The sequence below is a fragment of the Rhinoraja longicauda genome, unplaced genomic scaffold, assembly GCF_053455715.1.
Source record: "Rhinoraja longicauda isolate Sanriku21f unplaced genomic scaffold, sRhiLon1.1 Scf000162, whole genome shotgun sequence".
Classification (NCBI taxonomy): Eukaryota; Metazoa; Chordata; class Chondrichthyes; order Rajiformes; family Arhynchobatidae; genus Rhinoraja; species Rhinoraja longicauda.
In genome coordinates, this window is record NW_027601380.1 from 74,908 (window position 1) to 95,531 (window position 20,624).

The following is a 20,624-nucleotide window of genomic DNA, read 5'->3' on the forward strand; positions in this document are numbered from 1 at the left end:
GTTAATTGGCTTGGTAAATGTGAATTTGTCCCTAGTGTGTGTAGGATAGTGTTAATGTGCAGGGATCGCTGGTCGGCGCGGGCCCGGTGGGCCGAAGGGCCTGTTTTTGCGCTGTATCTCTAAGCTAAACTAAACTAAACTGAATATGCTTTGCGAAGCATTATTCAAAATGCCAATCATCAAAGCTCTCAATAGATCATACACCTTCAGTGAATTGAAAATAGATAATCTGAATGTTGAAGACAAAACTGAGCAACAAACCTATTCTGCCACAGCCAAAGGGCTCATATTTGACAATCATACTATTCACCATCAGAACATACCTGATGGCCTCTGACACAAAATGATATCAAGAGTAGAGTGGTTCTCTGAACCTACATTGGGTATAATGTAGAGTTATTTTATGTTAGTACATTTCTCTTTTGTAAACAATGCTGTTGATACTTCCTCTTTGAGACTGTATATAGTTTTGAGCATGGTCAGTATTTTGGGTGTAATAATAAAGGAAGAAGCCATCTATTTTAATCGATTAAATTTATCAAGGGTTCACCAAGCATTCACTTTTTCAACCATGGTATTTTGTGGCTGCAGTGAATACCTTTTGCAAAATGTATTTTAGTGACTCACCAATGATACCTTGACAATACTTATCTGAAAGCGCACACCTCCAGATTCAGGGACAGTTTCTTCCCAGCTGTTATCAGGCAACTGAACCATCCTACCACAACTAGAGAGCAGTCCTGAACAACTATTTACCTCATCAGAGACCCTCGGACTATCTTTGATCAGACTTTGCTGGCTTTATCTTTTGCACTAAACATTATTCACGTTGTTCCCTTTATCATGTATCTGTACACTGTGGATGACTCGATTGTAATCAATGTCTGGTCTTTCTACTGACTGATAATTTTATAATGGAAATGTCACGAATGATTATCTAAATAGAAATTAACCTACTTTCAGGAGAATGTCCTTTGCTAGGACACTATGACTGGTCCTTCCATCCTCACCTCAATTCCTGCTATCCCAACAATTATATACCATAGCTGAATGTTGTTATTATCAGTTTGGAGTGTTGAAATAAGAGTTGGATTGCAGCACATTTGAACATTCATTCTCAGTTGTTCAGTTATTATCTGTAAAGATCCAATTCGAAAGCATCATTTTCAGCTTTCAGATAATCCTTGCCCTGCTCCTGAAAGTCCATGATTAAGGTTCTTGTGTCTAAACCGGATATTTTGACATTTTAATTTTTTAGGATGTTACCAAATATTTAAAGTAAGTTACAACAGAATTATCAAATGAGCAATAATTCAGAACGAATTGTGATGGATAAGAATCACCTTAGTTATTATGACAACATTCTTGCACACCAAGCATCCTTTGGATCATTAACTTTATGTCGGACTTATCTTATTCTATCTTTGGCTCATTTTAATAAAACATTAGCCTGACTCTGCTTTCCTGGCTTTACTCTGTCTATAACGGTCACAACAGCATCAACCACAATCCTTATACCTTGCAAACACACGGAAATGGAAAAGACTCTGCTACAGTCAATGAGACCTGCAAAGCAGGAAAATCAGGCACGGGATTCTGAATATGTGTAGGAGGGAACTGCAGATGCTGGTTTACACCAAAGGTAGACACAAAATGTTGGAGTAACTCAACGGGACAGGCAGCATCTCTGGATAGAAGGAATGGGTAATGTTTCGGGTGACAATCTGAAGAAGGGTCTTAACCCGAAACGTCACCCATTCCTTCTATCCAGAGATGCTGCCTGTCCCGCTGAGTTCCTCCAGTATTTTGTGTTTATCTACAGGATTCTCAATAGCCTGGGTAAGCATCCCCTCCTCCAATCCCTATCACTTTAAGAACATGTGTTTTCACATCCCAAACAAACTGTTTACCTTCACACACTTTACATCAAAAGAAATAACAGGTGCAAGCCAATTAACTGACTATCAAGAAACCACATATGATCTAAAATCATCAAACTTGAAAGTAATTCTAATACCATTTGAGTTTCATTATTGATGTTGTCATCCCCATGCTTACAACTAGTAAGAAATACATACAGAAACTCAACTGTAAAACTGCCAGATATTGTTTTTGTGGCTGCATCTGTAATAATGTGTTATCATATCATCATATCATATCATATCATATACATACAGCCGGAAACAGGCCCTTTCGGCCCTCCAAGTCCGTGCCGCCCAGCGATCCCCGTATATTAACACTATCCTACACCCACTAGGGACAATTTTTACATTTACCCAGCCAATTAACCTACATACCTGTACGTCTTTGGAGTGTGGGAGGAAACCGAAGATCTCGGAGAAAACCCACGCAGGTCACGGGGAGAACGTACAAACTCCTTACAGTGCAGCACCCGTAGTCAGGATCGAACCTGAGTCTCCGGCGCTGCATTCGCTGTAAAGCAGCAACTCTACCGCTGCGCTACCGTGCCGCCCATATTTAATAGGAAGTAAATTAAACAAATGAATTGCTTACTTTACCTCCAGTCAAATTTCAGAATTTGATTTTTGGATAGACTAATAATGGTGTTTCCTAAATAGACAATGATATCTTCATACTGATGATCTCTTGCAAGTTTCAGAGGTGTGTTTCCATTTTTATCCTCAGTTTCTAATTCCACTCCATTCTGTAACGAGAAAGAAGAATAAGTTAAAGGATTACTGGCAATAGTACAGCAAAACGAAGTCATTTTGGAAAAGATTCAATTCTCATTAAATATCCCAATTTTATTGACTAACTATCTTCTTCTTTTTCCCATTGTGTAAGTTGTTTGCAGTCAGGAGCAATAAACAATCTGCTGGAGGATCTCAACTGGTCAAGCAGCATCCGTGAAGGGAAATGGACAGTTTTGGCAATCTTCCTCGACTCTTTCAGTCCAGATGAAGGGTCTGGATCAGAAACATTAACTGTCCATTTCCTTGCTGATATGCTGCTCGACTTGTTGAGATCCACCAGCAAATTATTTGTTGCTCCAGTTTCCAGAATCTCCAGTCTTATTTGATTCTATTTTAATAGCCCACTGCAAAGTCTCTTGAAGGAATGCCCATTTTGAATCCATTTTCTTCCTCACTTCAACGGGTGACATGTGAGACCTATCATTGTTCCCCCTCTTTTGTTTATCCACCTACTCTTTCAATCCAGATGAAGGGCACGGACCTAAAATGCCAACTGTCCATTTCCCTCCACAGATACTGCTTGACTCCCTAAGTTCCTCCTGCAGACTATTTGCTGCTGCAGATTTCAGTATCTGAAGTCTCTTGAGTCTCTATTTTTTGCAATCATTTTACCACAATATCTCTTCAAAACAGTTACTATTGTGCACATGACAATTTGTAGAGTGACCACTTTAGAAACATAGAAAATAGGTGCAGGAGTAGGCCATTCAGCCCTTTGAGTCAGCACCGCCATTCAATATGATCATGGCTGATCATCCGAAATCTGTATCCCATTCCGGCTTTTTCCCCCCATCCCGTGATTCTCAGCCCTAAGAGCTAAATCTAACTCTCTCTTGAAAACTTTATCATTTAAAATGAGATATAAATGTATCAAATCCATTCAGGGCCCTAGAAGGCTTGAACATGGATTTTCTGTTGATTTTGATAATTTCTGATCAGGTTGATGGGGATAACAGAGGGGATTAGATGGGGTTCAGTCCATAAAACTAGTGTACTGGTAATCGACGGCCAGCGTGGACTCGATGGGCTGAGCCCTGTTTCCACTGTATATCTAAACTGTCCAGGAGTTATCAGTAAATGTCATAGCAAGGAGATGTGGATAATTCTGTGGTCCCTTGGTTGGATGATGATATAAACTCACAGGTGCCTGTGCCTGGACTACATATTCCTTGTAGTTTTGACTTGTCTCTCTGACAAAATAGTTGTTGGCAGGATTGTCCACCTAGTTTTTTGTCAGAACACAATAAACTGAGACAAGAGCAAGCAAGCTGGCTCCTCAAGCTGTCCTGCTGTGTAAAATATGATTGTGGCGCAACTAACCCATGTTTCAACTATCCCTCAGTGCCAGGTTCCCAAGGCCCTCAATGCCCTGATTTTTCAAAAAAATGATTTACTTCCCTTTTAAATAATTTTTGTGAGCTAGCCTCCACAACTCATTGGGGTAGAGAATTCCAACGATTCACCACTCTCTGCGAGAATTAATTTCTATGTATCCCGGTTTTAACTAAAGTATCTTCTCCCCTTGTTTGAGACTCTTTCACTAGGAAAAACATCTCAATATCTACCCAGTCATATCCCCTTAGGCTCTTATATATTTCAATAATATCACCCCTTCTCATCTCTAAATAAATCACAATTTAACATCCCAGAAACCAGCTAGGTGAATCTCTTTTGGACTGTCTCCAATACTACCATATTCTGACTGAGGTAAGGGGACCAAAAAGTGGAAGGACACCAATGGAGTTAGCCTTCCCTACCCTCTCTTTGTCAATCGGCAATTGACAAGAAGGCCGTGTCTTTTCCCAGCATCGCTTTGAAGTCACCGAGGAGGATCAGTTTGTCTCCCTATAATTCGTGAATCAGGGAGGTTTCAAAACTAGTTTATCGCTGGCCTAATCTATAGCTTCCCAGGTTAGGGCGCGTGAAAAGATCACCATACTGATTTCATGTTTGTGTGAGCTGAAGGGTCATGAGTTCAATAATTTCACAAAGGGAGTTGCTGAGATGTCAGGCTAGATCATTCTTGATGAAAGGAATGTCACTCTCACCATCAGAAGATTTACCCCTGCAGTAGAAGGTTCACCTACTACCTTGTTATTTATGATGGCCTCTTATTGCCCGTTGTGCCTGACACAGGGCCGTGATATTGATGTCAAAGTGTCTGAGTTCTCAAGCTGTTAGCCAAGTGACATTCAGGTCTGTTGCCGACCAGGGTTGTCCATGAAGATCCTGACATTTCAGATCTCAAACTTCACGCAGTGATATAGAAATGGGTTGTTTGTATTTTCTTTTAAATATGGTGTAACTGTTGCACATCAGTCACCACATAGACTACCATGTACCCCACAAGCCTGATGGAGTGAGGTCGCACTTTAGTGGCAAGGTAGTCCAAGTCAACTGGACAGCAGACTCTGAGTGGAATTCTCTGCCTCAGAAGGCAGTGGAGGCCAATTCTCTGAATGCGTTCAAGAGAGAGCTGGATAGAGCTCTTAAGGATAGCGGAGTCAGGGGTTATGGGGAGAAAGCAGGGACGGGGTACTGATTGAGAATGATCAGCCATGATCACATTGAATGGCAGTGCTGGCTCGAAGGGCCGAATGGCCTCCTCCTGCACCTATTGTCTATTGTCTGCTGCATGGAAACTAATTAATAATACACACAAGCAACACCCACCTTTCACTCACTTTCACCCACTTGCACACACACAATCACACAAGTATGCCCTTTACCACTGTTGTCTCTTCACTGTCCCACACACCATTCACCCAGTCTTCTTGAACACCTAATGAATATCATGTGCTATATTCAATGCAATATTACAATTCAGTTGGTAGAATAGATCAGAAAGCAAATTGGAGCCGAATGGCTTTAACATTTCTAGGAGGCCAACTTGGCACGACAGTCCAAGCTTTCCATCGTGATTTTATCTTGGGAAAACAAATTGAACCACTAACCTTTAAGAAATATTCCAATACTAATTGGCTGTACTTATCTCTTAAGGATATTTTTTCAAGTTCAGCCAGCAATGGCTGCCTCGCCAACAGTCTGTCTGTCCTTTCTTTTGTGTTTTAATTGTATGTGTTAAATGTGTGTTTTTAGTATTCTTTAGCTTGTTTTATGTGAGGGGTGGGGGGGGTAGGGGTTGGGGGAAACTTTTTCTAATCTCTTCCCTCGACGGAGATGTGATTTTTTTCCGTATTGTATGTCCGTCTGCACTGCGGCCTTACATCGAGGAGTTGCCGGCCTTTGCTGGAGACCAATTTTAAGAGCTCCACCGCAGGTGTCTACGGGATTTCAATATCGCGGAGCTCGTGATCCCTTTGCCAGGGATCGACCTTCGCGGGTGCTTGTGGACTTAACATCACAGAGCCTGTGGTCTCTGGTCAGAGACCGACTTCGGGAACTCCAAGCCGCGGGAGTATCGACCGCCCCGACACAGGAGTTTCGATCGCCCCGATGCGGGAGTTTCAATTGCCCTGACGCGGGGTCTTCGACCGCCGGATGCGGGAGCTTCGATGGATAGTTTCACTGCCGCGACCGCAGGAGAATAAAGAGGGAGAAGATTGGACTTTTTTGCCTTCCATCATAGTGAGGAATGTGGGGAATCCACTGTGTTGGATGTTTATGTTAACTTTTATGTAGGTGTGTGTCTTTTTGCTTTTTTTTTTGCATGGCTGTATGGTAATTTGCATATCACTGTACTTTAATTGGTATGTGACAATAAAAGACCTTTGAAACCTTTGTATGAAATCTGATCCAGAAATCATATCAGATTTGTTTTTGCCCATCACCATTTATAATGAAACTTCTTAGTTCAAGTGTTATGTTGCTGAAATGTGCAGGAATAAAGTGATACGCTTTCCAAACAAGAAATTTAAAAGCAATTAATAATCAATATGAGCTTCCCTCGGGGACAAGGTTGAAACTTAGAAAATAGGTGCAGGAGGGGGCCATTTGGCCCTTCGAGCCACTACCGCCTTCGAGTTAGCTGTGCTGGCTCGAGTCATAAATCTAACGCAGGCTTCAACATTAAAGGAACCACTATGATTGCAGTACTGACTCCGGCACATAATATTCTCAAGTCTGAGAAAGATTATCTTTTCCTGGCACATACAATTATGATACTGACCATCTTTTCACTACATAAAATGACCCTAAGTTCTCTAAATTGTTGAATGACCATGGATTGAACTTGAGCTACAATGTGGACATCTTTTCTATTGTTTAACCTACCTGCTCACACAGCAGCTGGACGGTGAGGAGGTTGCCACTAAGGACAGCTAAATGCAACGGTGTCTAAAAAAAAACATAACTTTAGTTGCCTGATTATTAAGGTAAAACATTTTGCATTTCTTAAAAACGTAAACTATTTCTGGTAGGATTTTATTGTCAACCCTTTGGTTTTCTATGAAATAAGACAAATCCAGAGACATTTAGTTTTAAGGAACCATTGCCCCAATGAATTTCTGCAAGGTAAAGCAATGAAGAGATAACTTTAGGTTCTCTCTTGGGAATCATTTACACATATTGTAAGTCAGAAAATATTATAAAATGTAAAATAGTATTGACTGATTGAACTCCAAAATCCAGACCACCAGAATTCACACCTTCTAAAAATATGCTGAAAGTAAAATTCTGAGAAAGATTGAGTGACCATTGGTGGGTCATTTAATAATGTAATTTAATATGATAGCTATTCTGTACAGGAAGTGGACATGCAACCAGAACTTCAAACTTTATATGACTAGCTCATGGGGAGATAAGTCATAATATAATGTTAGTTTATGGTTGTAAGCAGGAAATTAATTCCAAATACACTGCAATAGTGGTCACTAGCCTGACTCTTGTATCCATTCAGTGAAAGGCATCAACCTACAAAGATAAACTATAGACTGCACTATATCACAATGAGACTTTGTAAATAGAAAGTATGTCTTTTTTTACTTTACCCTTTTTACAGTAAGGGACATAACTGTGTATTTGTGTTTTATTCATCAGCATCGTCAGAGACCCACACCACCCTCGCCACACTCTCATTTTACTCCAAACATCAGGAAGAAGGTATAGGAACCTGTAAACTGTAACGTCCAGGTTCAGGAGCAGCTTTTTCCCTACAACCATCAGGTTATTAACCACTACAACCTCTAAATCATGTATTGTCTTTCAGACAAAGAAGAGTCAGGGGAAAGGGAAACTATATCACTGTCTTTTTCTCTAATTACCATTTCCCCTGGCTCTCAGTCTGAAGAAGGGTCTCGACCTGAAACATCACCTATTCCTTTACTCCAGAGATGCTGCCTGACCCGCTGAGTTACTCCAGCTTTTTGTGTCTGTCTTCGGTTTAAACCAGCATCTGCAGTTCCTTCCTACACATTTTGGCTGCTCCATTGTGAAATCTCTTCAATTATGCTGGCTTTGAAGAAATTCTCCCTTTCCGATGAGAGTTCTGCAACATCCTCTCTTGCTGCACCCCCTCTGTGATTCCTCCTGCTCTCCGGCTCATTCATTTGTTCTATATCTTTATGTATCACCGTCTATATCTCTCGTTTCCCATTCCCCGACTCTCAGTCTGAAGAAGAGTCTCAACCCGAGATGTCACCTATTCCTTTTAAGCCACATACATTGAGCCATACAGCACAGAAACAGGGCCTTTGATCACAATCACAATCACAATACTACTTTATTAGCCAAGTATGTTTTGCAACATGCGAAGAACTTCATTTGCCAGACAGTCATAACAATAAAAAACAACAGGACACACAAAATACATTTTAACATGAACATCCACCACAGTGACTCCTCCATATTCCTCATTGTGATGGAAGGCGAAAAAAAGTTAAATCTCTCCCTTCTTTGTCCTCCAGCGATCGGGGACCTCTATCCTTCCATTGACAAGACGATCTTGACTCCCTTATACGGCGGCAGGCCTTTCTCGTCGGGGCGATCAAGTTCCTGTATCGGGGGGGGGGGATCTCAACTCCCTTGTGCCATGCGATCTACCTCGGGTCGGGGCTTGTCGAACCTCGTGCAGCTTGGAGATCCCAACCGGTCTTAACCCAAGACTGCAAGCTCCTGATGTTAACGTCCACAGGCTGCGGTTGGAGCGTCGATCCCAGGAAACAAAACGGCTCCGATCGTAAGTCAGTCCCAGGCAAGGCCTCCAGCTTCATGATGTTAGCGACCAGAGATACGATCCGGAAAACAATCGCATCTCCGGCAAGTTAAAAGATTGAAAAAAAGTTTCCCTCGATCCCCTCCCCCACCCCCTACATAAAACAAATCAGAGAACATTTACACAAACTTTTAAAACTTACCAAAAATAACAAAAAAGTTTGAAAAGGACAGACAGACTGTAGGCGAGGCAGCCATCGTGCGGCGCTCCTTGGTGGTATGCCGACCAACTATCTAAGCAATTCCTATATAGTATCATCATATCATACAGCACAGAAAGAAGAGTCATGCAACATGGAAATGTGAGGATTGCCATTGCCATTGCCATTGCCATTCTGTTCACAGAAAGAAAATCTATGATTCTTGCTTTTCACATACAAATCCCTACCTTGAGCTTCTTTTATTGAATAGACCGTAATCCCTACATTCTGAAACCCATAGGTCCACCACAGGCTACTTGGAATTCCATTTGCATCTTGTCAACAGGCATTTTGTGAAACATTGGATCTGATTTATCTTGACCTGGTTTGTGCCTCAGGTTCACCCTCCGGAACGAATATTTTGCAACTGTGCAGGACCAAAGAAACTTGAGGTCTTGCCACCATGGTTGTTCAGTGAAGTGGAAGTTTCTAACGGCACCTATGCAGCCGAACCGGAGGCCTCACTCCACCAATATGCTTAATGATCTGTGTTGTGAATGTCTTTTCAATTGTTTTAAAATGTGCCTACAGATGAGCTATGTCTATAAATTGTTTAAATAGATTTAAATAATTAAAACGTGTTGAAACATTAAAATATTCGTTAAAATAAAAATAAAATCGACCCCTTTCCTTCACACATTCAGTGTAAAGTTGAAGGACCAGTTACAAAATGTATCTGGCTCCTCAGCTCTGGGGAATAGGGACCACTGCAGAACTCTGAGTTCAGAGGTGGGAGCAGGGATCTGATGTGCTGGCATCTGAACTCTGGGGAATTCTTCACTATCCTGGTTCTCCATTGAATGGCCAATTTGCCTTAATCTGGATCATTTTACACCAACATTTGCAATTCAATCTCTTCAGTATCTGGTGTGAACGGAAACAGAATTGTAAAATTAATTCTTGGCCTGACCAACCAAAGAACCACAAGCAGGCTAGGCAGTCTAAATTCAACTGTTGAGTAAGGTGAGACAAACGGCATAATGCCTGCTAGTTTAAAATTAGCACAGCAGAAAGACCGGTCCTGTTATACCATTCATAATTTAGTCATCTTTTATCCAAGACAAATACAGCCACCGACCGGGCTGCTCATTTAAAAAAAAATAATAGCATCCAACTAACTTGTCGAAAATAATGTTAATGTTTCATATTTTGACCTTTGCATTAATCGTGCCAAAGAATAACAGGCTCCAATACAACACTGGCAGTTCAATAGAATATAGGAATTTAATCAAGCCAAGTTTGAGGTAATGTATTTTGGACATTTTAATTACTAACAGGCCACATACAGTAAATGGCAAAGATTTCAAAGTCTGCTGAAGTACAGACTACTTGCCTTATTAATGTAACAGTGTGAGCATACTGCAAAATATTGCTTCTGCCTGATATGAACAGGTAGTGTAAAAACTGATGATCATTGTGATCTTTACAGGCAAATTGGTCTGGTTATGTTGTTCCTGAAGTTGTAGCTGCAGCATCTGATGTATTCCACCGAGGACTTGATGACGGAAGTGAAATTTCTTGTGCCTTCTTGTTCATTGTAGTGTGTGCAGGAGAAATATTTAATTGAAAAGCTTTGGTGTTCATTGTCTCTGGCTGAAGAACCTTTCTCTCTCCACCTTCAACAAGTTTCCTTGTTCCATATGCCTTCTATTAATTTTTCCTCTCATCCTTCAGCAGTGATGGCACTAAAGTAGCATTGCACACTGGTTGACATCATTTGCAAAACATCCTTGTTTGCAACATGATCACATCTGTTAATTCCCTTCCCAGTATGATCATTGTCACAATTTACATTATGAACATGCATATGATGCCATATTAGAACTGAATGCTTGGCATGGATGTTCTGCAGCCAAGTTTTGTTGACAGTAGTTCCAGCAATGGAAGCACTGCAGTTGTTTGCTTAAATGATGCAATTATGCCTGTGGAATGGCACTTGAACCCACCACCTTTTAACTTGAAGGTGAGAGAATTAATGCTGATAATTAATTGATAATATCCAAAATCGCAATAAAATTTGTTCAAGATCAATACCTTATATTTAATGTAATTAGGTCAAGATTCAATTGTCAAAGCCCTTAGCCCTATTTCATAATACCTACCCCTACATTAAACAATTGCAATGCCAGCCATTTTGTATTCATTTGTGTCAAAACCAAGATTCTGTAGAGTTTGAAATCTGAAATAAATACAGATATGCTGCAAACTTTCAGCATTTGTAGAAAGAGAAAGAGTTTACATTTCAGATAATCTTTTATCAGTTTACATTTTATCAGTTTACCAGTGCCCTATATTTATTTTGTTTGTATCAAACAATAAATTGAGTTTAAATATTTAATGAAGCATTCAAGTATTTGCATGTGGATATCCTCTTTCATTGTTAGTTTTTGATAGTTGTAACTGGCGTGAATGCTGTGGACGTATATTAATCAGGATTCCTGCGACAATCATGAGAAACAATATCCTATGCATAGGATAAGGCTTGCCTGTAATTTTCACATTTGTACAGCTTGCTGACATTAATGATTGAAAACAAGTTTTGTAGGTTTAATAGCGGAAGAAAGCAATATGGGACTTTTCTAGGCAATTTCAAACGAGGAAAATAGTAAATTTAGGGAAGGTAAATGTTACAGAAGATTAAATGCCTCTTACCTGTCCAAAATCATCCTGTTTTGTGGGAGAAAGGCCAGAATATATCAGCAGGCGAGTTAACTCACAGTGACCTACATAAAACAAAAATAATGCAGCGGGAAAAAATACAAAGTTAAGAATGGTTCAGTCTAATTATTATTGCATGCCACCAACTGATGCTTTACTTCAAGATTTTTTTAATGAAAATCCCATGCAATATGTCTAACTGAATTTCATTGTGTGGCTTGAGGTGAACTGGGTGAAAGCAAGGACATATGAGTACGGTTAGAGATGGACTGCCTGGATGTTACTTCATGCAAGGACCCATCTGGTGAGTTGGCCACATTTTAGGAATGTGTTTACCACAACTGGTGTTAGAGAACAGAAATGTTGTTGACCTAATATTTCTTAGTAAAATTTTACTGCTAATAGTTGCCTCGTGGAACTATTAAAAAGATTAGTTGGGGAAATTTTATTTTTTACATTAAGTCTCTACTCTAAATGGCAGTAAGGTATGAAGACTATGTTCCACCAAATGCAAAGTATCCATTATAATGACTGCATCAATGAAACAACACAGCTGTCCCTTTAATGCCTGCACTGCGAACATGTAGGGACAGAATCAGTCTGAGTAAGCAATTCTTTTAAAACATAGGCTTGCACAGTCAAGGTGCCCTTGACTGGCCAATTTCAATTAATTAGCTTGGAATAGTAAAGAATCCACGAGGTGTTACCTTTCTTTACTGTTCTGCACAAGAAAACAAAACTAAAAATGAAAAACACACTCAAAACTGAAGCACAATATCATAACCGTGGAGATCTGAAACAGAAACATAAATGCACTCCTGCAGGTTAGCAAGCAGCTGAGGGGAGTGAATCAGCCTTTGCATTTTAGATCAATGGCCATTAATCAGAACTGTAAAATGAAATTAAGACTTTTTAAAGCAGCAACCGAGTCAGGGAAAAGGAACAGGTGGGTGGAGGGAGACGGAATGTGTTTAGTTGTTGGGGCACAAGGAGGAGGATAAATTCTATGAAAGAGCTGAAGGTGCTCCTGATAATCCGATACATGGGCCCATGATGCAAGACCAATGTGGATGGTATTGGGACATATAAAGAAGCAAAGTAAGGAGGCCGAAAAAAAGTATATTATTGGTTGTAACAGAGCAGCAGAGGGAAAGAGAAGTATAGAAAAGCTGGTAAAGAAAGGAAGACATTCATGTTTTTGATTGTGGAGGGAAACGGTAATAAAATTCTGCTACAGATTACCCCTACAAATCTATACACCTCCTCTGCTCTGATACTCCATTGTCAGAACCTACCATCTGAGGGTTAAGATTCAACAATCATAAAGATTGGTGAATAGGAAGGAATGTGTACTTTCATTCATCAAATGATTGGGAAATAATCCAAATCTGAATGACAAAACATCGTTCGAACAGTTTCAATTCCAAATACACGATGCATTGTTTAGCGTATAAACGCTGAAACATGAAAACACAACAAACCTCCCAATTTACTGCCAGATCCTACCATTTGTTGCTGGACATAGTAAAATTTGTCACGATTAAAGCATAAACAATTTATTCTTGTGGATTACTGTCATGGTGCACCATTGTTTCTCCAAATATGATCTTCTACATATGGAAAAATATGATTGACATTTCTAAATGATATTATGTGGTTAGAAGATCAGTATACAATATATGTATATGGGTATTTAAATAATGCCATAAGTTCAGGATATTATTATATGCATCTGTACAACAATAATCCACCTGTCATTTTCCATTTTACCACACCTATCATTATGTTTGAAAGAAGCATGGATAAATATTAGCATAATTTAGAAAATATTAGCTAATATAAATATAGTTTAGAGCCGATTAATATTTATCCTCTTCAAGGGGAGTGCTGTATGGCAGAGCAATCAGGCAGTACAAGTACATAGTTCCCAGAAAGTGGTGTCGCAGATAAATCGGGATGATGAAGAAAGCTTTTGTACCTCTTGCTTCCAAGAGATTGGTCTAATTTCCAATCACCCTCATGCACAATACTTCCAGAATCCATTTGTTAAAATGCTACCAATCCATATTCAAAAGAACTTCCCCTCTATATTATGGCTCTGCAGAGTATTGATGAACACGTCCCTCCTCATTGCCATAAAGCAACCTGTGGAGGTGAACAGTATTTTCCAATAAAATGTCGGCTTGGTGTTGGGCTTGCTGTTGCTGTCTGATATTCTCTGGTTTCTGCCTGTAAAGGTCATATCCACAATTACCCACACTGATCTTTTCTTGATACATACCCATAGAAGATCTTTCAATCATTTTTTATTCATAGATTTATATTCATTTTTGGGATCTGGGTAATACTGGCAAAACATGGCTTTATTGCCTACCCCTCACCATCCTTAAGAAGAGGATGGTGAGCCACTTCTTGAATCACTGCACTTTTAGTTAAAAATACTCCCACAGTGATGTTGGGTAGGGTTCCTGTGACGATGAAGGACTGGTGATATATTTCAAGATGTGCAATTTGGAAGGGAAACGGCAGGTTATGGTGTTCGCATGTGTCTGCTGCCCTTGCCTTTATTGGTCAGAGAAGTTGTGAGTTCAGGAGAAGCTATCAGAGTAGTTTGGATGATGGTGTACACTGTAGACTCTGCGTACTGGTAGTGGTGAAATCAATGTTCCATGTGCTTGATGGAGTACCGATCAAATGGACAGCTTTGTCCTGGATGATGTTGAGGGTCTTGAGTTCTTTGTACAGCACATATCACAGCAAGTATTGAGTACAGGTGCTTCCCTGGATGGAAATCAAACTCTACACAAATTCCCCCATACATTTTAAAAAGATTTTTCAAGCTAGTAATAACAATAAAATGATCCATGGTATTTATTAATGACTTGATATGGTATACCATTAACTTAATTGTGAGTAGTGACTATTCAATGAAATGAAAGAATAATAGCAAATGTATGTCGAGCGATACAATATGGGCTACTGGAGAAAACTGATGTTTTTGACTTACGGAAAAATCAATTCACAGGAACAGAACTCTTGCATAGCCTGGGGGCTGCTCCATTATGCTCCTGAATAGTCTATCACGAAAAGGCCTGAAGGTGTGAGCTGATGAGTCACTTACTATAGGATACATAATTTCTGAATTATTTTTGTAGCTGTGGTGTTTATGTGGCCAGATGAGTTGAGTTCCTACCACCCTCCTGATGGTGAAGGTAGAGATTTTGACTGAACATTATTGAAGGAAAATAAATATTTTTCCAAGTCAGGATGCAGTGTGACTTGGAAAGGAGTTTACAGACAGTAGCATTTCCAAGCACTTGCTCAAGTGACCCTAAGCCTTCATAACTGCCTGTCAATAAGGAGGAAAGCTGTTTGCATCATTTGTCAGGTTTGGTTGCAAACATTTCTTGCACAATAACTCCCTGGTATTGTGCATGCAGGATGCTGTATGGCAGGTGGCATTTCCTGCAGCAGCAGTGTCCCACACAGGTCTTTTCTTCCATTTCAGATACAGGGTGAGGTATATGCAAACATACCAAAGTTCAAATGAGTTAGACATCATTGGATGTGAAACTGATGCCCCTTCACAAATCCCCAAGAAATAATGGTACATACTTCTTTATAGGCTGTGATGTAAAAGTCATAATATGTTCCATTAAGCCTCACAGGCAGTGGACACATCTGCACATCGCATTTGGAGGTATCTGATATCCCAACAGTTTATTTGAGGCCTGGTTAGGAAGCTATATTTCCGGTAACCCTAGCCCAGTAAAAGTACTTCAATAAGCTGGATGACATCTAATGCTGAACTTCAGTCTTGAGCTTTATCTAAGAATACTCAGTACTTAGCAAGCCAGACAGTGCCACTATTAAGTCAGGGGTCTTAACGGAAGGGGAATGCTTTTGTAGTATATGTTAATGGCTGCAGTAATATGGAGAAAGTAAATCTGAAATGCCACCTATTCCATTTCTCCAGAGCTGCTGCCTGACCTGCTGAGATACTCCAGCATTTTGTGTCTATCTTGGGTGTAAACCAGCATATGCAGTTCCTTCCTACATAAGATAGCTGTGTATGGGAGTTAGAATGTAAGATTATTCACAGGACAAGCAAAATATGATATGGACAAGAATGCAAGCTCACAGGTTGTCAGCAAGAAGGATGGGAGTCCTGGTGTCAGGCAAGTCCCATACAAATCAATAGTTAATGATCATAATTCCCAATAAGGAGGACAGAATCTTATTGTGAAACTGTAGAATCAGCATGTAGCTATTGTAACATGAACACTATAAAGTACTGTAAGTTTTTTGGGACAGCAGAGCAGTTTTGAGTTCAGCAATGTTCTCCGGTGTGTACTGCAATAAGGCCTTAATAAACAAACTTATTTGTGGAACTAACTACTCCCTATCAGTGCTGCTTTGTGTGCTGTCCGATCAGAGCCATAATTAAGAGGGCAACTGGGCCCCACATGAGATCCTGATTTAGGTGCAGGTCAAACTCACCAATTCCTCCAATAAATGCACATGAAATGTGTTTGTCTCTGTAAAAACTGCGCATCGATAAGTGTGCAATCGTAGATATGATTACAGTCATAATTGAAGAGAAAGGGAGTGCACAAAAAAGATGAGTAATGTACGTTGCTTTAATTTATTTTGAACTTGTTTAAATTGTCTAAACATTGGAAGGAATATTCCTCGTTAACATGGCAGTATAAGAATTTGACATTTCACAAAGTGAACGTCCTCAGAAGACGCTCATTTTACATCACCCATGACTCAGATGACATTGATTCAGTAGCATCAGCACACTTTTTTTCTTGAATTCTGATGCAAATTAGCTAATTGTTAAATAACTTGTTATCCGTCAAGTACAAATAATGAATGAGTGTGGTAGAGGTTTACAGGAAACCAATTTATATCATCTGAAACATGGACAAGTAGAGTTCAAGGGTATAATATAAGTAACTGGAGATAGATTAATATTATTGCAAATGTTATATGTCAATGCCTTGGAATATACAAGCACTTGATCGACTATTATCTTTTTTTTGAACATGTTATTTGCACATGGAGCATAATTATGTGACTTTAAAATGAATAAATTAGAAACATAGAAACATAGAAAATAGGTACAGGAATAGGCCATTCGGTCCTTCGAGTCAGCACCACCATTCAATGTGATCATGGCTGATCATCTAAAACCAGTACCCTATTCCTCCTTTATCCCCATATCCCTTGATTCCTTCAGCCCCAAGAGCTAAATCTAACTCTCTCTTGAAAACATCCAGTGAATTGTCCTCCACTGCCTTCTGTGGCAGATAATTACACACATTCACAACTCTCTGGGTGAAAAAGGTTTTCCTCATCTTAGTCCTAAATGGCTTACCCCTTATTCTTAAACTGCGACCCGTGGTTCTGGACTACCCAACATTGGAAACATTTTTCCTGTATCTAGCCTGTCCAATCCTTTAAGAATTTTATATATTTCTATAAGATCCTCTCTCATCCTTCTGTTCCAGTGAATACATGCCCAGTCAACCCATTCTTTCATCATTTGACAGTCTGCAACGCTGAATAAAATATTCCATGCCACCCATCCAATTTTAAATATTCTTAGGTTATAAGAGGAGAATAGTTTGGATGTAAACATGTGTTAACTGTCCATTTTTTAGATCACCTCGTGGAAAAAAATCATCTCAAACAATAGTCAGATCTCATCAAATCCAGGTCTGAAAATTAAGTTGAGAACGAAAAATAAAAGGAACTTTTCTAAATTCTAATAATACATAAAATATAGAGAAACGTTATATAAATAAATGACTATCATGGATAGCAAACGCAGCTCAGTATCTCGGATTGCAGTGCGATCCTGAACGGTTGACATTCCTCTTTATGGCTGTTAAAAAAGAGTCAATTTAGCTGTAAATCATGAAAAACTATTATTTTCTGGAGTAAATATATCTTTTACACAAGTAAAGAAAAACATGAAATTATATTTTTTTATTCGTGTGTATCGTAGACAAAAACAGTTACACCTCACCTTGAGATGCTGCCCAGTGCAATGCATTGTCACCTTGGCTGTCGCAGACCTGGAGACTGGCACCCTTCCTCATCAGGTGGCAACAGAGGGCAATGTGTCCGAACTGCGTAGCTAATATCAACGGAGTGCATCCTCTCTGATCCCTCTCATCCAGCGAGGCGCCAGCTTGCAGCAATATGTCTACGGCAGTGATGTGCCCCTTCACTGCAGCCCAATGAACAGGTCGCTGCACCGGTTCGGAGCGGGTGGGAAGATTCACAGGAAGCCTTAAGTCTACCAAGTAACACAGGAGAGACACCGATCCTGTGAGCGCTGCCCAGTGCACAAGAGTGTGCCCTTTCTCATCGTACTCACTCAGAACTTGCACATCTTCTAGCTCTACTAATTTCCGCAATCCCGTCACATTTCTACGAAAAAACAAGAATTGTCTTCAATACTTTTAATACTAATCGCTGCAATTAATAATTATACTTAATAATTATTATACTTAATTCTGAGCATTGGAATCACTTTCACTGAACACTAAACACTAGACCTGGTTTATTTACAAAGAAACTTTCTGCACACACGATTTCTTTCCGAACGCAACTACACCTTGTTATCATTACATTTTACGTTAATGAAGGACATGGCCAGGAAACCTTGCAGGCGAGAACGAAAGTAAATGCAGAGAAATAAAAAGAAACAAAATGATAAATGAAAAGGGTTAAACGAGGAAAAGGAAAAGAAGTTTACAAATGGGCAGCAGGACTCACCCAGTTACTAGAGCAGGGACTATGTGCTGCCAGTAGTACCCAGCTTGCAGTCCTTGAGCTCCGTCAGCAAGATGTGTTCTGCCGCCGCTCCTGGCTCTTTGGCATCCTCTGTGTTGAGAGGAAGGATGGTGAGCCACCAGCATGTCTGGATCTGAACTTGCCCGAGGTGCGCTGTTGCTGATTACCCAGGCGGGCCCCGCCTCCCTTTACTGTCACTGCCCAGCTCCATGTATGCGGCCAAGGTCCCCGAGTATGTCCTTGGTGTGTAACCTACACTCAGGTGCACTGTCAGCACAAGTGGGTGCAAGCGGTCCGAGATCATTGTATAAAGTACAGCCGGAGTCCTGATTTAAATCCTTGAAAACAAGACGCCGCGTGGTACTGTGTATGTGGACGAACGTTGACAAGAAAGTACTGAAGAGGATTGCACCTTTTTTTATCCGCCGATGGCAGATGGGGGAGGGTACCAGCACCGCCCTCTCCCGGTGACCGGAGGTTCCACAATGTAATGGTCTCAGCCCCCCAGCCAGAACTAATTTTACAAAACCAGAGTAGGTAACTTTATAGTAGCCACATCTAGAATGGTGCAGATCCCTGGAATCAATGTCAAGTCAAGTCAAGTCAATTTTATTTGTATAGCACATTTAAAAACAACCCACGTTGACCAAAGTGCTGCACATCTGATTAGGAAAAAAAAAAGAAACATAGGCAGGCAGCCAAACACAACGTCATTATATCACAGGGCTACATGATGTGTCTCAAGACTAAAGAAACTGGGACATTCAAAGCGATATACACTCCTTAGTCTAGGTCTTTCTCCCTCTGTATATTTAACATTTCTCCTTTAACATATGGAGTTTTAACATAGAAAAGTACAGCACAGGAACAGGCCTTTCAGCCTGCAATGCCCGTGCTGAACATGATGCCAAATTAAACTAATCTTCTCTGGCTGCAGGTGATCCATATCCCTCCATTCCCTGCATCGTCATGTGCCTATCTAAAAGCCTCTTAAACACCACTATCGTATCTGCCTTCATCACCACCCTTGGCAGAGTGTTCCAGGCACATGGCTAGTATGAATGAGTTGGGTTGAAAAGACTGTTTTCATCTATTATGACTCTGAGAGGGTCTGAGGAAGAAATTTCAGAAGTCCTTCGTAAAAGGTTGTTTCATAAAATAATGGTAGCCCATAGGAGTAGAAGATAATGTATTAATATACAGAGGGTTGAACAAAGGATAAAATATGGAGAGCAGGATCCATGAGCCCTTTTTCAGCTTGTCAAACTGTTATCAGTGAGGTTAGACAGGGATCATGATTCACCATTAGTGTCAGATAATGAAATAAATAACAGAATGTAAGGTATCCAAGTTTGCCATAGGTATAACATTGGGTGTGACCAGAAGTAGTAAAACTGACATAGGACAGATTATTTAAGTGACCAGCCAGGATAACATGGCAGATAGAAAATGTGAAGTGGTGGCCTTTGTAGGAGGAATAGAAAAGCATCATGTTTTTAAAGGGAGATAAACAGTACAATTGCAAATATTAATATGCTTAGTGATTACGCTTGGAGGCGGGCAGCACCAGTTGTTCTTGTTTGTCCTCATCCATTCTCATATCCCTGCTTTGGAATGATTGCTTTGGAATGACTGGTCCTCTGACATTCCAAAGATGTACAGGTTTGTAGGTTAACTGGCTTGGTAAAATTGGTAAATTGTTCCTAGTGTAAGTAGGATAGTGTTAGTGTGCGGGGATCGCTGGTGGGTGCAGACTCGGTAGGCTGAAGGGCCTGTTTCTACGCTGTATCACTAAACTAAACCAATCAGCTCTGAAATTGGAGTTCTTATGAAGGAAAAATGAATGAATATGCCCTTTTTAGCCTTGAAAATATGGAATTACTTACTAAAGTAGAATTTAAAATTTAAACACAAAACATAGTTTCAAACTATTGCATTCCACTACAGGAAGAGCAAATGTATATAAACTGAGAGGTGTGCTCATTTTTAAAAGTTTAATTAATGAAAGTCTTTTTAATGAAAAGATTGATCAATTCTTCGAGAAATGATTAGGTGTAGGATTTTTGAGTCA

At 40.1% G+C, this 20,624-nt stretch overlaps 1 protein-coding gene across 1 annotated transcript in view; it reads right to left on the reverse strand.

Moving 5' to 3' along the window:
• LOC144590222 (uncharacterized) overlaps positions 1-18,678 on the reverse strand; it is a 40,283-nt gene extending 21,605 nt beyond the window's left edge. Inside the window, exons 1-4 of the mRNA XM_078395005.1 lie at positions 18,536-18,678; positions 17,781-18,187; positions 11,738-11,808; positions 2,520-2,665 (exon numbers count right to left, since the gene is read on the reverse strand). Of these exons, the coding sequence (XP_078251131.1) occupies positions 2,520-2,665; positions 11,738-11,808; positions 17,781-18,187; positions 18,536-18,678 (767 nt within the window). The remainder of the gene's footprint in view (positions 1-2,519; positions 2,666-11,737; positions 11,809-17,780; positions 18,188-18,535) is intronic.
• Between the last annotated feature and the right edge of the window lie 1,946 nt (positions 18,679-20,624).